Below are 19545 nucleotides of genomic sequence, written 5' to 3'. Positions count from 1 at the left end.
ATTTTCTTCATCCTCCTTCCGTTTCTGCCCCTTGCTACTATTGCTGGCAGTACCATTCGCAAGGTTGAGTCTCATCTCATTTTGAGTGAAGTCACTCCACAGACAATGCCATCTAGGTAGCGGATCTCGCCCATAAATTACTTGGACAAAGGTATGCCACTCCTTGGTGAAACCATTGAGAGTTGTTCTGACTAGCTTGCTATTTGATGTTTTTTCTCCAATGGTTGTAAGTTCATCTCTAACATTCTGAATCTTGGTGTGAGGTAGGGAGTAACACCTTCTCCCTTCTGCATTTTGGTGGTCCTTGACTTCTCCTTGAGAATCATCTTCTGATTATTTGATGGATTCTCACACAACTTTACTACAACATCCCACATTTCCTTTGCTGTTTTTAGTGAAGCAATATGCGGAACGATATGATCCCGAATGCCATCTAGGATCATCCTATTACCCTTTGGCCTTTTCTTTCTTGTACGTTGCCTGTTGCTGAGCATGAGTAGATATGGTAATAGTGTTCTTTGCATACTCCATTAGACCATATTCATCTTAACAAGAACGACATTCTAGCCTTCCATATGCCAAATTAGGAGGCTCTATCTAATCTGTCTTGATCCCTAAGTCCTGCTATCGCCATCCATGCGAAACTCAAATAAGTTGGAGGTTAAGCCTGGAAACCTCCTTCTCTTTCTTGCTCGACTTCTCTTTTGCTACTCGCACGCCTCTCTGGAATGCGCATATCTGCTTGCCTTGGAAATCTTTCTCCAACAACTTGCACTAGTTGGACTGGAAAGCCTGCTATTGCAACTGGAAATTTGAGAGAATCTGGAAATATATCCTCTCTTTAGTGTGCTTTTCTTTTGTTGTCCTTGCACAGATTTGTAGCAGAAACCCTTGCTGCAAAATTTTTGCGCCCAAATCTGCTTAACGAACTAGCTGATCTGCTCACCAGACGCCTCTATCCGGTGAATCCATTGCCTGCAATTTCTGCTTCGGAAGCTATTCGAATTTTTCCTCCACCTGGAACTGGATAGGGAACCCATTGACTTTGCAGTTCGCACCTCTGGTTGGCCTGCGCAGATTTGGAGAAATTGTGCCCAAATCTCCCTCTGAAGCTACACAAATTTTCTCCTCTTGGTTCTTGGCCTTTGATCTGATCTTCAATGCTCTGATACCATGTGAAAAATTTCTTGATTACAATTACTGAAAATTTATCTCCTTTATGTTTTGCCGTTTATTTGTTATTATGGAAAATATTGATAAACTCACAATTGCAATCCTCACCAAAAATAAAAATATATCGCTGAAAATGAAACTGGAACTAAGAAATTCATGCACACAATTTACATAGTTATTTTGGATTAATGTCCTTGGAAAAATCTTGAAGGGAAAATCAGTGTAGTAGATGAGGTTTTATTTTATTATGCAGTAGTAAAAATATGAGTACAATAGTCTGGATAGAATACTGGTCAAGAGGGTCGTTAGAAGGCGTGAATGAGTCCTCATAGTGCCATCAAGTTAAAACTGGCAACTAGGGCCAAACTCCATGTGGGTCATATTATTTATGGCAGCGGATATTTTTATTGGATCCCTCTCATTGAGAGCTGTAGGATTGATCTAAAGATCATCCGATTCCGATAAGTATTTATGAATTTATGAATTTATTTATGTTATGGACAAATTGTTAAGTTGGAAACACTGGAAAAGCCGGAAACACCGGAAAAGCCGGAAAAGCCGGAACTGCGGGAAAAACCGGAAACGCCGAAAATACTGGAAAAGCCAGAAAAGATGGAACTGCTGGAAAAGCCGGAATTTCCGAAAACGCCAAAAACATCGGAAAACCGGAATTGCCGGAAAAGCCGGAACTGCTAGAAAAGCCGGAAACACTGGAAAAGTCAGAAATACCGGAAAAGCCAGAACTGCCAGAATTGCCGGGAAAGCCGGAATTGCCGGAACTACCGGGCATTGCCAAAACAGTTGGAGCAATATTGCACGAAGCGCCCCCCCCCGGCGCTTAGGAAGCTTGGCCGGAAGCGCCACTTCTAAATTTTTTGCCGCTTCTTAGAAATTTGGAAGTGTGGTACGGAAGCACCGAAGCGCGCCTCGTACGGCGCTTTGGGCGTCGGAAGCGTGGCGCTTCAGAGGAGGAAGCGTACGCTTCCCGTATGCTTCCGGAAAAGAATTTAGAAAATCGTTTTTTTTTTTCAATTTTTTTTTTTAATTTTAGGTGAGTTTGCTTGTTGGGGGTGGGTCCACCTTGGGTTAGGGTGACGAATGAAGGCAAAAAAAATTATAAATATAGCAGATGCTCCCTCATGGTAATGTTAAATTCTTAAAGTAAAAGTGACATTCTCCTTTATTTTTCATTTTCATCCTTTTACTTAAATTTTTAACATTACCATGAAATGACTCAGGGTGTCTGAGAGTGGTTCCAGCCTCATTGGACTTCATATGGAGAAAATCGAATTTCATATCCTATTCAAAATTCAGCAAACTTAACAGTTTTCAGGAATTCAGGATCAATGGGATTGTGGCATTTCATTAGATTATATCAAGTATGAAGGTATGCGATTAGCATTTAATCAAGAGCACCAAGCCCTATATGTACCCTAGTGTTGGTGGTTTTAATTGTTGAACTCCTTTGTCACGCGGCATGCCCTTAGCAAAAAATTACCTTTCAATCAAGTCAAAATCATCGATCAAGCATGTTAAGCTTTTTCTACCATATTTTAAGTCTTGAATTAGGTAGTTTGATCAAAATTGGGCAATGTTGACTAATATCCCTAGACAATCGAGGTAGAGGCAAAGGCTAGACAAGAGGAGAAGAATCTAGATTCTAGATGGTTGATGCATCTAAATGGTTGATGCTCGAATAATTAATCATTAATGTACAATGGATGTTATATCTATCTTGATTTATGCAAAAATATGCATGTTTTCATGTCTTCTACAACTAATTTAGTATTTGGGATGTTTGTTTTGAGTATAAATGCATATATATATATATATATATATATATATATATATATATATAGCAGACGCTTCCGTAGACGCTTCGCTTCCTAGATTTTTGGAAAATGACGCTTCCGCGTCCCCGCTTCCAAAAAACGTCCCCGCTTCGTGCAACATTGAGTCGGAGCATCTATCTCCCAAGGAAGGCAGCATGATGCATGAGATCATGGGCAACATAATAAGCAGCATGATGATATGAGCATGGGAAGCATAATGATGAATGAGATCATGGGCATGGGCAGCTTGATGATGAATAAGACGATGGAAGATGCAGCATGATGAGCAGCATGAAGATGAGAGCAGCTCAGTCATCAAGGTTCAACACATGTGACAGTACAACAAGGTGTCACATGGTAATGTGCAGCAAATAGACGAGATGCAACACTATGATAGGTGAACGAGTCACCTTAGAGAATTAGTTGCAGTAATATGTCTTCAATTGACCTCATGCTGATATCAAAAGTCAAAGTGATTGACTTCTATTGTAAATGTACTATCTCTCTCACTTTCTCTGTTGAACTTTGAAGAACATAAAAGAAGAATTGATCAAGGGTTTCCCCACATTGGGGTTTGTCTCTGTCTAGCACCACATCTTGTGTCCTCTTGTCTTGGCTTGTCTTCTATGATTTATATTTATGTTCTATTTGTAGTTTACTTTATGCTGATGTGATTGCTAATGTGGAAAAGAAATTGAAATAAATTGCTCTGCATAGAACATACCTAAAATTAACACATGATGAAGAAGAGGGCTCCAAAAATGATGATCAAGGGGGTGGCCCCTTGATTTCCAAGCAAAACATGATGTGGTGCTCCCAAGTAGTTGTGGGGCACAATCTGTTAGGATATTCCGACACATAGGATATAGTTAAGTTCAACTTGGTCTAGTTTAGAGTTAGGTATAGAGTTAGGTAAAGTGTGTTTCTTTACCGTTGTACATATTGTAACTTACAATCCGACGGTCACGATATGTAGTGATCCGACGGTTCACTCTCACCTCGGTATTATCGACACTTGATCCGTGGCTTGACACCCGATTGGTCCATGAGTTCTATTTAAAGCGCATGGAGGGTCATTGTTCGGGTAATCCGTGCATGAGAGAAGCTTATGTAAATTTTCATTCTTTGATTAATAAATTGTCTGTACCCACGTTGGGACAGGCCGTGGACTGTTTCCCTCCTTGCACTCTGAGGGTTTTAACCACGTCAAAAATACTGGTGTATTGATTTGAGATCTGGTTGTGAGCGGTGTCCTCTTGGTATTCTTTCTGAGGAACTTACCCTGTAAATTCCTACATGGTATCAGAGCTATTTGAGGGCCGCGTCCGTTGGTGATCCAAATCTGAAGCCGGTAGAACTGCATGCGGCTGTCGTTTCTTAGATCTGCTGTTTCTGACTGCTTTCGGGCCGAGAGGACTGCTCTGTTGCGTTCGGAGCATCTGTTTCAGTGAGGAACCCCTTTCGTTTCACGCGAAAAGGTTTCCGGTAGCCCTAGCTGCGTCATTTTTCAGATCGGGAGGTATACAGTGTTTTTTTTTTGCAGTTTACTGTCATTTTCTCTCTGCTTATTTCGGTTTCGGTTTATTTAGCCTTTTTTTTCCGGATCTATACCTTTCATTTCTGCGTATGCTCTTTGCCCTGCGACTCTGTGCGATCTGGGCAAATCAGAAACAGAAAGAAAGGATTTTTCTCATGCGTATGCTCTTTTCCCTGCACCTTAGTGTGATCTCGGAAAATCAGAAACATTGAGAAAAATATTTAGTTTTTTCGGCTAAAAGCTAACTTTGAGATTTTTTTTAAAATTTCTAGTTCTTTGGCTAAAGCTAACTTCGAGCCGTAAGGTTCGTTTTTCTTTGGATATTCGTGTTGGGTTTTGTGTTTTGTGTTTTGTAGGGGAAAAGAGTCTTCCCAAGGCAAGCACGCAAATTGAGGCCCCCCCCCCCCCTCTTTCTCTCTCTCTCTCTCTCTCTCTCAAATATTTTGTATAGATCAATTGGTTCAAAGACCTTTTAAGAGAGTAGAGGTCTTGGGTTCAAGTCTCCATTTTGTGGGGGTGGATTTTTTCATTCCCGCACATTCGCGCACTTTGCCGGCAACGTCAACAATTTTTTTTCAAAAAGCCATAACTTCTTCATCCGGAAGCCTTTTTCAGAGCCGTTTTTTTTAAAACCGCCTATTTTTTCGAGCTCTATCCATTGGACCACTTACTTTCAGCATCTTCAGCTTCAGTTGTTTTTCAAAAAATGGAAAGTCCATGCCAAGTCATTCTTGACAGCACTAACTACTTCCAATGGGTAGCCTACATGGGAGATTTACTTAGAAGTAAAGGTCTCTTCAGAATAGCCACAGACCAAGAGAAGAAACCCAAAGATGAAGACAAGGCCGAAAAATGGGAAAATCGACAAGATCAAGCACGTGGTTCTCTTCCTGTTGCTTCATTCTCTGGCTGCAAGTACTTCTTAACTTTCATTGATGATTTCTCTAGACGCACTTGGGTATACTTCTTAAAACTCAAGAGCGAAGTATTTAGCACTTTTTTGGCCTTCAAAGCATTTGTTGAAAAACAATCTGGACATCAAATTCTTAAGCTAAGAACTGATAATGGTGGAGAATATGTTAAAAACGCATTCATCAACTTTTGCACCGAAAATGGAATTCAAATGCAACATACTGTTCCATACACTCCACAACAAAATGGTGTAGCTGAAAGGAAAAATCGCACCTTAAAGGAAATGGCTAATTGTATGCTGCAATCTAAAGGACTCAGTCTTAGTTTTTGGGCCGAAGCAATTAATTGTGCAAATTATATAATCAATCGCACTCCTACTAAGGTTCTAGAGAATATCACTCCAGAAGAAGCTTGGAGTTCCATTAAACCAGATGTAAGTCACTTTCGTGTGTTTGGAAGTGAAGCATGGGCCCATATTCCAGATGAAAAGCATAAAGCTTTAGAACCTAAGAGTGAGAAATGTACTTTTTTTGGATATTCTGAAGATGTAAAAGGTTATAGACTTATTCCATTTAAGTCCAAAAATGTTATCATTAGAAGAGATGTAAAATTTGATGAAAATAAATCGGCCTGCGAGCCTAGTCCGGCGGATGTGCCACCTCTTCCTATCTCTTCTATCTTTGAAAACATTTCTTCTTCTGATGATGAAAGCGAGGATGATAATCCTCCCCCACCTTCTCAGGATCCTCAACTTCCAAGATGGGTCCGTGCTACTCGGGATGCAGCAGGTGATCTTGCCGGTGATCCTACAGATCAGCGACGTACCCGTTCTCAGTTTGAAAGAGCCTCTTCTTTACTGGCTCAAGCTCCAGTAAATCATGATCCTGACACTTTTGCAGAAGCTTCAGGCCATCCACATTGGGAAGCAGCTATGAATGAAGAATATCATTCATTGATGACAAATGATACATGGGATCTTGTTCCTCTACCAAAGGGACGCAAACTTGTTAGATGCAAATGGGTTTACAGAACCAAGTATGGACCAGATGGGAAAGTTGATAAACATAAGGCTCGTCTAGTTGCTAAGGGCTTTTCACAGGTTGAAGGCATTGACTACACTGAAACCTTCGCCCCTGTTGCCAAAATGAACTCTATCCGCCTTGTTCTTTCCCTTGCTGCCTCTTTAAAATGGGAAGTCCATCAGATGGATGTTAAATCTGCCTTCTTGCATGGGGACTTGCAGGAAGAAATCTATATGGAACAACCCATTGGCTTCATACAAACAGACTCCAGCCTTGTGTGTCGACTTAAGAAATCCCTTTATGGTCTCAAGCAAGCTCCTCGGGCTTGGTATGCCAAAATGGATAGCTTTCTTTTAGAATCTGGCTTTTCTAGGTGTCATTCTGACAATACTGTCTACACCAAGAAAGTGGGTGACTCTCTTATCATCCTTGTTCTTTATGTTGATGATCTTATCCTTACTGGCAGTGATCCCAACCTTATAAACCATGTGAAGTCTATCCTTAAAAAGAAATTTGAAATGACAGACTTAGGACACTTACACTATTTTCTCGGTCTTCAAGTCTTGCAATCCAAGGAAGGTATTTCCCTTTCCCAGTCCAAGTATGCTTGTGATATTCTTCGTCATTTTCACATGGAAGACTGTAAGCCAGCCCCTTCTCCCTTTCAGTCTGGAGTCAAACTTTCAGTCTCTTGTACTTCTCCTGAAGTTGATGCTACCTTATACCGTCAACTTGTAGGAAAACTCTTGTACTTAACCCATACTCGTCCTGATCTTTCCTTTGCTGTTGGCCTTGTTGCTCGTTTTATGCAAAACCCCCGTGAAAGTCATTGGAAAGCAGCCAAAAGAATACTTCGTTATGTTCGAGGTACAGTACAGTTTGGGATTCATTACAGTGCCAAAGCAGCTCCTCTGTTAGTTGGTTTCACTGATTCTGATTGGGCTGGTGACCCTGATGATCGGAAGTCTACTGCCGGTTATGTCTTCACTCTTGGTTCAGGACCAATTACATGGGCTTGTAAGAAACAGGCTGCCATTTCTCTTTCGTCAGCAGAAGCAGAGTATCGTGGTGCCGTGGAAGCTAGTAAGGAAGCCTTGTGGCTTCGTCAGATCCTATCAGAGTTTGGCTTTGAGCAGCAGCATCCAACCACACTTTGGTGTGATAATCAAAGTGCCATTCAGCTATGCAAAGATCCAGTTCAGCATCAGCGCAGCAAACACATCGAACTACACATGCACTTCATCAGAAAGCTCATTCATGACCATGTTCTTGAAGTGCAATATTGTCCAACAGATGATCAGGTTGCAGACATCTTCACAAAGGCTCTCACAGAGGCGAAGTTCACTAAACTTCGATATATGCTTGGAGTTCAGGAAGTTGTCGCTAAGGGGGGATAGGCTCTAGTGCCTCCTTCCTTCTCCTATTGTGTCATATTTGTAAATCCTTCAATCCTATCCCAAGTTGTTCTTAAGGGGGGATGTTAGGATATTCCGACACATAGGATATAGTTAAGTTCAACTTGGTCTAGTTTAGAGTTAGGTATAGAGTTAGGTAAAGTGTGTTTCTTTACCGTTGTACATATTGTAACTTACAATCCGACGGTCACGATATGTAGTGATCCGACGGTTCACTCTCACCTCGGTATTATCGACACTTGATCCGTGGCTTGACACCCGATTGGTCCATGAGTTCTATTTAAAGCGCATCGAGGGTCATTGTTCGGGTAATCCGTGCATGAGAGAAGCTTATGTAAATTTTCATTCTTTGATTAATAAATTGTCTGTACCCACGTTGGGACAGGCCGTGGACTGTTTCCCTCCTTGCACTCTGAGGGTTTTAACCACGTCAAAAATACTGGTGTATTGATTTGAGATCTGGTTGTGAGCGGTGTCCTCTTGGTATTCTTTCTGAGGAACTTACCCTGTAAATTCCTACACAATCAATGGCCTTGTGGGTCTCCAGTGGATCGATAACAAGTCGAGGCTCCATCAGTGAGGGCTAGAAGATGATACATGCCCTCCTGTGTCTCTCTAGATGAGACGAAAACCCATATGGGCCCTGGAACAACTGCCAAGTATTGGGTGCAATTGTGTGGCCGACTGGGTAACGTGGTCCAAGTGCATCATCATCTCTGTATGGTTGGGGTACGAACAAACAATGTGTGATGATGAAGAATCCCATGGTATGACAATAAATGCTTTGCTGTGGTGGAGGCCCATCGCTCTCAATGCTACAAGTGCCATGATGACCCTCTTGAGGGCTTGGATCCTATATAGGGAGGCCAAGCCGAAGATGAAGACCCACTTGCAATCCCATAGGAGATCCAATGTGTCTTTTCACGTTCCAATACAACAATTCATTAGTGTAATTGAGTAAATAAGCTTACTAATCAGGTGCAAATGGGGACACTTCATAGTGTCATGCTCTTCCAAGTGGGCTTTAGAAAGTACAAGTGTTACCTTGCTTGACAAGAGAGGTAAATAAAGGACCCTATTAAGTGGTTTCAACTTCTTGGGAGTGATAGGTCCATGGTACATCCATTAAATGTCAAGTGTCATGTGAAGTGATGATGGAACAAAGTGGGGCAATTAGGAAGGCTCTAAGCCACATGCCATGGTACAGGGGTAACTATAATCAGGGATGCTCGCACATTGGGTGTATGGATGTAGGAGGGAGTAATCGTGGTACATGAGTTACCGAGGCCATTATTTTTCCACCCTCCTTCATATGCCTTTTTCCTTTTATTGATTTTTCTTTCTTTTATTACTCGGGGCTCTAGGGAATGAGAGCATAATGTGTATGATGTAGCAGTGATTATCCTTGTTAAGGTTGGGTAGTTCATTGCCCACCAAGGGTTAGGACAATGGGCTCCTAAATGATGCAAGGAGCGCTCATAGGGGCCCTAGGAACCAAGGTGATGGCCATAATGATAGGGGGTAGAGCTCATGTTTGGGTTTTGCCTGGGCACTAAATTTTTATGCCTCGACCATCTTTGCATTTTGTGGCACATTTCCTTTTGTAAGTGGCCAAATTATGCTTTTAACTTTCTTTTTAGCTACATCAACTTCAAGGGCATCGTTCTAGGCCTAATCGAAGGTGTGGACAAGGGGAAGGGGAGGCTTACACCTTATGGAGCCAATGGACAAATGTGGACCCAAATGGTAAAAGTGTGAAGGGGGATCACGCTGTGAAAATTCCTTAAACCCAGGAATTCGTTTTGCAACACTGATGATATTTCTCCTACTTGTTAGATTTACATGAACAAGTTATTTGCAGTTTCCTACGACAAACAACGAAATATATACACTGCAGCCTACACCAATTAAATTATATACCAGAACAAGAAACTGAACAATAGAGAAAGATACACACAAATGACAATTATTTTTGGACAAATGTTACTGTGGCAAGGGCTAATATAGTGTGCCAAAAATTCGTTCTCCTTTGTCCTAGGAGCTCGGTCTTAGAAGTCTAGTGTTTCTTTTGAAGCCTGTGTGATATTCTTACTGCGCTTATGCCATCAAACCTTGCTCTGATACCATGTTGAGAAATCTAGGGCATCATGTGTTTAACTTGATTTCTCTTCTATTATGACATTATCTTATGATGTTTCACTTGTTATATCTTCTTTCAATTTGTTATGTTCTTATCATTAAGACTAATGCCAATCCATGAAGATCACAAACAAAAAGGGAACACAAGATATAGGCACACAGCCAGGGAAAAACCCCTAAGTAGGGGAAAACCCAATCAAGAACTCTTCCTTTAGTAGATTCAAATCACAGTGAGACAACCAAGACTCTTGACACCTAGACCAAGAAACAACCTTCCATCCATCAAGTCAGCCTAACACACATTTGTTGGTCCATTTCTTCATATGTTAATGACACGTAGGCTGTAGCTCATCTTAGCTTTCTTATATTTCAATCCTACAATAGTAGTCATCTTATTCTTCAATCTTGTAGCTGCATGAAGTCTTAGACATGTAATCTCATGGAACCTCGGTCCTGTAGTCATATATAAGTCTCAGATAAATAATTTTGGTCCTCAAGCTTTAGTCATGTAGTCTTGTATAGTCTCAGTGCTTTAATTGGATAAGGTCTTGTTCTTTGTAATTAGATAGAGTCTTGGTCCTCATGGAGGTATAGTTCTTTCGTTCTATAGTTACCTTTTGTAGCCTCGAACATCAACCAATCCTTTTGTTGTCTATAGATGATCCGAAATATATTATTAGCCCAAACTTCGCTTGTCTGCAATTCTCTTTTCTTCGTTGTTCTATAATCCTCTGAGTTACTTGACTTGTTCTCCATTTGGTCGAGTTCAATAGGCTATATATAGTTGTTTCTATCTATAGTTGAGGCTGACATGAATAATTTGAGGAGTCAACTTGCAAAGGATTAATTTTGAGGCCGACTTGCAAGGAGACCAAGGCTGACTTGATGGAGGAGAGGTAGGACTTTAATTTGACACTCAAATATTTTTCTATCATGTTCCCAAGAAGGGTTTCTTACATCAAACTTTGACTTTGACTCAACAGAAAAATCCTAGAGGCCTACAATGGAGGCTTGACCTATGACCATTGACCCAAGCATGAAATCCATGCTTTAATAAGTCAAATTAATAATAATAAAAATTTCTTTTGACAAATATATTACATCTTGACTCAAGTACAATTATGAAGATCGACACTAGTTACATTTTTCAACAAGGAACACCTAATAGGGTCGTCTATTAACAATGCCTACCTAGGGAGGTAACACCATTACATAAGGCCCCAATTTTGGAAGAGAAGTCTCATATGAAGTGTTATTTTTCCCATTTCTTTCAAGCTTGGTTCACTTAGATGCAATAATGATTAATGTACCCGATGATGAAAGTTATAGCACTGGATATTGTGTGTAATTGGCAAGTGGTTCCATCTATAGGTTTGGACAACTTAACTGGGTCTAGGTCCTCCAAAGGAACATGTTGACACCCACAGGTGATGCGTTGAAAGCCATGGGACTCCAAACAATTATAGAGCATCATTCATAGTCATGGGCACCTTCAATACTCAAAACATCCTTGCATTTGCTTTATCATTCATGGGATGATGCACCCAAACTAGCATGCCCCCAGTTGGCTTAGCAATGATCACATGGTTTGGCAGTTGATCTAGGGCCTAGATGAGGTTTGTCTCATGCCTTGAGATATGGGAGGGCTGACACCTTCTTCAGTGCGCTCGGTGTTGGAGCAGAATAAAGCTATTCATCACTCGGAGACCCAATTTTGTGCCCCAAACCCACATTTGGGGGCTACAAGATGATTTTTAGAGAGATCTAAGGGCCAACCCCTAGACCTTGATTTTAGGGGCCCTTTGCACTTGTCATTGTTGATTTCGGGTAGCATCAGATTTGCTCTAGCCATGAAAATTGCTGGAGAGGCTAAAGCCAATGAGATCTCGAAGACTCAAAAATGGTTTGGGCAGATTCTAATTCGTTTGGGAGATACTAAAATATTTAATATTTTTAATGGAGTTCCTAAGTCAACTTAGGAAAAATAAAATATTAATGGGTATTAATATAAAACTGGGTTAGAAGGTTCCAAAAGTCATGGATCAAGACAAATCTAATCTTAGCCGTTGATTAGAGATTTAATCTCGGCCATTGAAGGACCAACAGGAAAAGTATAAGAGGAGGCTTGAGGGTCAGTTGGAAGAGACACCAGAGTGATCAATCATTCGATTTACTAGAGCGGGGTTTTCTAAGTAAAGTCGAATTAGTGATCAGCAACAAGGGGCAGTGAGTATTGGACAGAGAGGCAGAGATAGTGCCGAGAGACCAACGCAGAGGCAGAGAGGCAGATGCAGAAACCAGAGCATGCCACACAGAGCCCAACAAAGATAGTGCAAAGGCCAGAGGGTCCGCGTCACCCACGCAGAGAGCAGCAGGAGTGACGCAAAGGGTCCCAGAGGCTGCACAATGCCTTAGAGCACTGATGTAGAGGGTTTTGAGGCTGACGCAAAGGCCAGGAGCGCTGACGCAGTGCTTCAGTGTTGCTAGAGAGGGTTTCGTGGGGCAGGTTTTCTAAATACCTGCTTTCGAATAGAGAGGTATTACTGCCGGTTGTTTTTCTTTGTCGGGTGAGTCAGTTTGGCACCTAGTGGTATTCAAGGATATACTGCATAATAATAAACCCTCAAAATTTTTTGCATTGGTTTTCCCGCATTGGGTTTTTCTAGGGACGAATTGTCCAAAAATAACGGTGTCACTTGTGTGTTTGTTTTCTTTCAGCTGTTGATCTATAGATGGTTGAGATTGTATTGTGTTTATTTCGTTATTTATATGTTTTAAATAACTTGTTCGTAATTAACAAGTAGAAGAAATAAACCAAAAGAATACAGATTAAATTTCTAACAGATAGACTTAGAAATTTCAACAACCATGGCACCAGAGGAGCTCAACGCAAGCCATGGAAGGGAAATCCACTAGCATGATGTTAGCTTTATGTCACTTCAGCTCATACTTGCGGATAATAATTGGTTTATATTGAAAGCTACAAGGTTAGCTTGTGCCCTTGCTTGTAGTTTTCTTGTTATTTTATGATTTGAGAGGCTTGTAGGCTAAAATAGGAGTTAGTAGATGACATATATATTAGAGATCATTTCACTTGATCTCTCATCATCTTATCACTTGGAATTTCAGCCTTCTTAAGCAATTCACATTTTTGTCTTGTGGAGGATTTAGAGTAATCTCAACTGAGTTGCACGAAACAGGGAAATGGGTATGAGTTTCCAAAACGGGCACAGGTACGAAACGTGACCCCCCTCAAATTTTGGAAACGGGGAAACACAATATATATATATATATATATATACTAGGACATTTAAGAAATATGTGCAATCATAAAGCATATATGATACATTCTAATTTATTACATTATGATTAAATTGTCAATTGTTAATGCATAAACTATAAGTCTCTAAATTTACATCACATTTACTCATGAATGATCACATAATGAAAATAAAAATATCCAAAATCAGCCTCGAGAAATTTCTAATTTCTTGTCTCGTGCTTGATTGGGAGTCTCCTCCTACATAGTTGAGCAACCTTAGTGCTCTTGATTAAATACAAGTTTCATACCCTAGTACCCTACATGCTCATGATTATTTGGAGTCTCCCATGCATAGAGGGCTTGGTTCTCTTGATTAAATACAAGTTCCATACCCTAGTACATGACAAAATCCAATGGAAACGTTGCAATCCCCCCAATCCTGAAATCTTGAAAAACAGATAACTCTGCTGGATTTTGAGTGAGATCTAAAATTCTACTTTCTCCATATGAAATCCAATGAGGGCGAAACAACTCTCAAACATCCTGAGTCATTTCATGGTAATGTTAAAAATTTAAGTAAAAGGATATTCATCCTTTTACTTTAAGAATTTAACATTACCATGAACTGCATATCAACACTAGGGCCATAGGTTTGAACATTCGGTTACCCCACTCAATTTTATTTTATTTTATAACTTGAGAGACATCTAGAAGCATCTAGAGGATATTTGAGACGCCCAATAAAAAATTAGAAGTGAAAAAATAAAAAAAATTACAAGAAAAAGTCAAGTTACAAGAGGAAATGCCGTCGTACGGCCCAAAAACGCGTTTTTAGCAGTACTGGACATGTTTCCTCCTCAAGAAACGGGCCAGTACGGCCGGAAACGCGTTTCTGGGCCATACCGTACGGGTTTCCCCATTTTTGTTTCGTTTCCATACAGAAACGGACCCCCTGCCCATGTTCCCTGCAACTTAGAATCTCAATGAACTTTGACATTTGGGGCATATTTGTTTATCTTTGGAGCTATTCTTTGGATGAATGGAATGTATTTTTTGCATGTTATCTTGTAAGTGTATCTAGATGTTGAAAACTTATCTCTTACATGTCAAATGTATGAAATTTGATTGATTCTAGTAACTACAATTGTGCCCTAATTTGCTGAATATCTATTGAATGCTAATCTAGATGTTCTATTGCATGAATTTCTCGTAAATAATGTGTAGATGAATTTCCTTAGTGGCGAACTCTTCATAGCTCTCTCGTGAAAAATCCATCTTCCATTGCATAGGCAATTGTTGGAATTTTGCTTGCTAGGGAATCAAAATTTTGGCCTCCTTAGAAGCTCTTTGGCTATTGTAACACATTAACGACTCCATACTCCAAAGGAACAAGAGATTGGTCCATTTGGTTGGTGATCAATATAATCTTTTATCCATTTTCTCTCTCTTAATTTCATTCCTTTCAAGGCTAGGATAGAAATCTAGGGCTTGATGTGAATTTTTTGGGAGGAAGGATTTTGGTGATTGGAGAGCCTAAAGATCAAGAGGGTATGGTTTTCCACAAAACCTGTCAATTTAGTAGGCATCCCCTCCAATTTCATCCATAAATTCTTTTGCGCTAGGTGTTTTCCTTGAGAGGGTGTTAAGAAATCAAGATGCTTGTAGATTAGGGCAGACTCTTCTTAACTTGATAATTACTTGTGAATGTTTGTTGGCTTCTTATATTCTCTTCATCAAGCAATCACCAAAATGTACAAAACATGAAGATCACAAGAGACAAAGAACACAAGAAATTAGGCTCCAAGCCACGGCAAAACCCCACAAGGGGGAAAACCCATGAAAATCCTCTTTTTATAGAATTAGACCAAATTGAGATATCCAAGTCCCAAGACCAAGACCAAGACTACCACAAAGATCCCAAGTCAACCCTCCAAGTCTTCTCAACAAGTCAAAGTCAACAAAAGTCAACACTTGTCAAATCTCTAAAATCTTTTATCTGAAATTTTGGCCCTCAAAATTTCTGGCTTGCAATAGCATATAATGTTCCTTAGAAAAACTTGCACGTGTGAACAAAATTAGGGCAGAAAACAAGATATTCCTCTCCTTTGACTTCGCTCTCTCTCCATTGACTTTCACTGGTTTTCCTTCTTCTTGCAGATAAATCGATGTGATGGAAGGATGATAGAATGAGGCCGGACACATTGTATTTATACACGACCAAGAGGTCGAATAGCTGCCTCTTTAGGCTGACTTGTCCAAGGAGGGTTGACCTGGTCTTGTGGAGGACAAGTTGACTCTTTGACTCAAATAAAAATACTTTTTTTTCTTACAAGAAGTCCAATGGGACTTTGACTCAATTACATTTCTTTGACTCATAATAATTCTCTTTTGACTCAATAAACCCTATAAGCATGAAGAACATGCTTTGACTAAAAATAAAATAATAATGATGAATATAGTGCATTAATGATACATTTGTATCACATTATGAACACTGACACTAGTTACATTCCAACAAAGGGAAACCCTAGTTCTTCTTCCCTCAACTTAAGGACTTCCTTGAAGATTTCATGAGCCTTGGCCTAGCTATCATACATTGTAAGAAACCTTTTTTCCTTTGCTTGAGCTTGAGTTGCTCGAACACATCAAATTTATCAAAGCCTAGGTCTTGTGCATTTGTTTCTAGATCTCTTCTTAGAAAGTGAATTGCTTCCTTGTGAAGCCTTGAACCTAAAATATGTCTTTCTTGAAGACTTTCTAGTGAGATAATTTCACACAGTAACCGTAGAATACCTATTATAAGTGACCTCTTTTCTACCGGGACTCCTCCCATCAATGAAAGTTTGTAAAGAGAAGGGGGTTTCGCCTGTGGTGACAATGGGCCACTACCCCATTGTTGCTTCTAGGTCTAGTGTATACCTTGTAGGGTTTCCCTCTCGAATGTCTGCTAGATTTTGCAGCAACACACAACACTATTGATCTCGAAGACATTGTGCTAAGAGATGAAATAGAATTAGGAGTATTATAATCACATTACAAAGAAACTTTGCAAACATTGAAACTTGAATAAAAAACTAGGATGACTCTCCACCTTTGAAGATGGAACTACTTGGGACAGCATGCTAAGAGGAGGAAATTGGTAGAAGTATCTCTCCTTAGGAATGCTTTGAGGACAAAGGATTTTTGGAGGGGTGGAAATGTAACAAACATAAATAATAATAATTATGAAATAAAGAATCAAGGGTCATGTGCATTCGCCGCATATTTATAGATTGTCACATGGACCGAAATTGGTAGAAGTAGCTTTCCTTAGGAATGCTTTAGGACAAAGGATCTTTGGAGGGGGTGGAAATAAAGATCAAGGGTGATGCCTCTTCACCTTGAACTGGAAGTGCATATTTGTATATTGTCACAAGGATCATTGTGAATCATCCCACTGTCAATGAATCATTATTCATTATATATTTTTATACACGTTTTGTGCTATTTTCATCATAGATTTGTTCTTATTACTTATCTCATTTTGTTGCAGGGTAGTTGTGTCATTGGCTGAAGCATTAAACTCATCAAAGATCGTAAAATGAGTAACGCTAATATTCATGTTTCCACAGTTATTTTTTATATGGGAATTATTTTATTTGCATAACGTTTGATTCCTGCATATAACTTAGGGTAAAGGGAGTGGACTAGTCATAAGGTTGCCCGACCCCAAATTATATATAGCCCAGGTATTTATGAGAGTTCCTTTAATCACCAGTCAGCCCCCGTTAGGACTTACAGGTGGAAAATGTTGCACCTAGTTATAGGAAAGGGTGAATGGGGAGCAGGTCTTACAGGTGAAAGGCAAGTCTCCTAAAGTTCCAAGGAAAGCGCTGACGAAAATGGCAATAGTTATTGAAAAAAATTAGTCTAGAAACTGAAATTCTAAAACATATTTCTATAATATAGCTCAATAAAATAGTAAGTAGCAATTTTTGAATGATAGGTCCAAAAGACCTTGGCTCTGTCCCCCCTCCCACAAAAGAAGAAGTATAACGGTTGTTGTTGTGATTATTCCCTATTACGAAAACATTTTTCACTGTATTCTGACACGTACTGCATAGATGACATTTGTCCTGTTCTGAATATCGAACTAGGAAGTGAATTTTTTTCGAACCTTTGACAGATGGCACTAATATGGACAGGGGATTTCTAGACATCGTTGAAACCATCAAAGGATATCTCCCAGAGCCTCGAGATTTACGTTTTGGGCGTGAAATATTTAGGGGATGCAGGTGAAGTCCCCATGCCCCTCGGGACATCCCCTTCCAAAGTAAGACATGCCCTTCAGTCCTCGGATCCTTGAGGACGGGGAAATGTAATGGGTGCATCCTCAAGTGTGAGGTGGGTCCCTTTGTGACACACATGCACCCATATATATAGTCAACTGAATCACAACAGTATGCTGTATGAACTAGCTTAACTATTTAACTGAGATGCACTCGAGATGCACTCGAGCTTACTGATCATTTTGTTTCCAACATTTCATCAAGGTTTGCTTATCACCATGTATTAATAATTATACTGTTTACAACCACAACAGTATGCTGTATGAACTAGCTTAACTATTTAACTGAGATGCACTCGAGATGCACTCGAGCTCACTGATAATTTGTTTCCAACATTTCATCAAGGTTTGCTTATCACCATGTATGAATAATTATACTGTTTACAACCACAACAGTATGCTGTATGAACTAGCTTAACTATTTAACTGAGATGCACTCGAGATGCACTCGAGCTTACTGATCATTTTGTTTCCAGCATTTCATCAAGGTTTGCTTATCACCATATATTAATAATTATACTAAAGTGTAGAGATGTTCCATTCACCTAATTGTGGAGTTCATCCTCTGGTTTTTCCAGACAATTTATGTTTTAATGTTTCTAGTTCATATAATTTCGATATAATTCGAGAATGTTTCGTTGGGAAGGTCTGATAATTGACAGGGATTCTAGATTCTACTTTTTGAAAGTAATGATGATGTCAAAGTATTGCACAGCGGTATTAGTTTTGATATGCAGTGCCCTAACTTCTTAAAGTAAATGCAGTGCTTGTTCACAAACTGTGGCTGCTCACATCCTGCACTGGTTTCGGCTTTCAATTCCAAAAAGTGTAAGTGATGGGAATCAGATTTTCTCTTCTTATTTATTGTGTTTGTTACCCGGAGAAACTTCATTATTATTATTAATAATACCCCATGTGTGAGCCTTGTTTTGCCAAAAGGGGATGCAGTAGATGTTCGTTAGACTATGGTGTAATCTAAGTATTTGCTTATGGTATGGCTAAATATTTGATAATGTCATTTATTTGGCTTTAGGAGCTCCCACCGTATGTGGCTGGAAGAGAGGATTGTTGGTGGGGACATGATTGTCGAACTCAACATCATAATTTGGACCATGCTCGAAAGCTGAATCACGTTTGCGAGCCAACTCGAAGGGCTCGTAGCTAAACCAGCCTATAAGATCGGAGATAGTGTTAAAAGGCTTGTTCAATGATCCTGAAATATGATTTATTTTTAAGAAGATACCATATATATCTTATATACTGGTATTCGTATCATGGTATTTATGCTATATATTGCTGTTCATTCTATCATTGATAAGTAGCTGTGCAAACTCCAGATTATACCTCTCTGGCTGAGGTCAGTTTCTTGTTTATTGTCAGCGAAGGCTGGTATTTTGGAACACTGATTTATTTGATTCCAAAACAAATCTCGTTTACGTATTCATTTTTCTACCATTTTAGATATCATATTTGGAAATGTTTTTTTGTTGGTTTGTTTGTTTGTTTGTTTGTTTTTTTTTTTCTTAATACCTCTATGCAATGCATATAAATTGCAATGGTGTGTCCTGAAACAGGATTTTTTCCGGCATTCCTTACCAAGATTACACTGGTTTTTCTTTTCAGCCCCCACATTAATTTGTTATCACCATTCTCATGGAAGAGCGTAAAGGGATTTATGTCAAATTTAAATATAAATGAGAATTTGTTATCACCATTCTCATGGAAGAGCGTAAAGGGATTTATGTCAAATTTAAATATAAATGAGAAAATTATTATGGTTTGCGTAAAGGGATTTATGTCAAATTTAAATATAAATGAGAAAATTATTATGGTTTTGGCTTGGGGTTAAGTGCGCTGTGAAAGTTTCTTAAATTCTGAGATGGTAGGGGAACTAAATTTAAAAAGCGGCACTGTAAGTATTATATT

At 39.5% G+C, this 19545-nt stretch overlaps 1 protein-coding gene across 2 annotated transcripts in view; it reads left to right on the top strand.

The window, feature by feature from the left end:
• The window catches only part of LOC149213269 (uncharacterized), a 287782-nt gene extending 268713 nt beyond the window's left edge, over positions 1-19069 (top strand). For both annotated transcript variants that reach the window (XM_089391971.1, XM_089391970.1), the window contains 2 exons: positions 18384-18447; positions 18653-19069. In XM_089391971.1, coding sequence (XP_089248097.1) covers positions 18384-18447; positions 18653-18746 — 158 coding nt within the window. In that variant the 3' untranslated portion in view covers positions 18747-19069. The remainder of the gene's footprint in view (positions 1-18383; positions 18448-18652) is intronic.
• The last annotated feature ends 476 nt before the right edge of the window (positions 19070-19545 follow it).

This window comes from Pinus tabuliformis, chromosome 1_1, assembly GCF_031772625.1.
Source record: "Pinus tabuliformis cultivar Carrire ecotype Pingquan chromosome 1_1, CPIR1, whole genome shotgun sequence".
Classification (NCBI taxonomy): domain Eukaryota; kingdom Viridiplantae; phylum Streptophyta; class Pinopsida; order Pinales; family Pinaceae; genus Pinus; species Pinus tabuliformis.
Note: the sequence above shows the minus strand (reverse complement) of the source record. Positions and strands in the feature narration are given on the sequence as shown.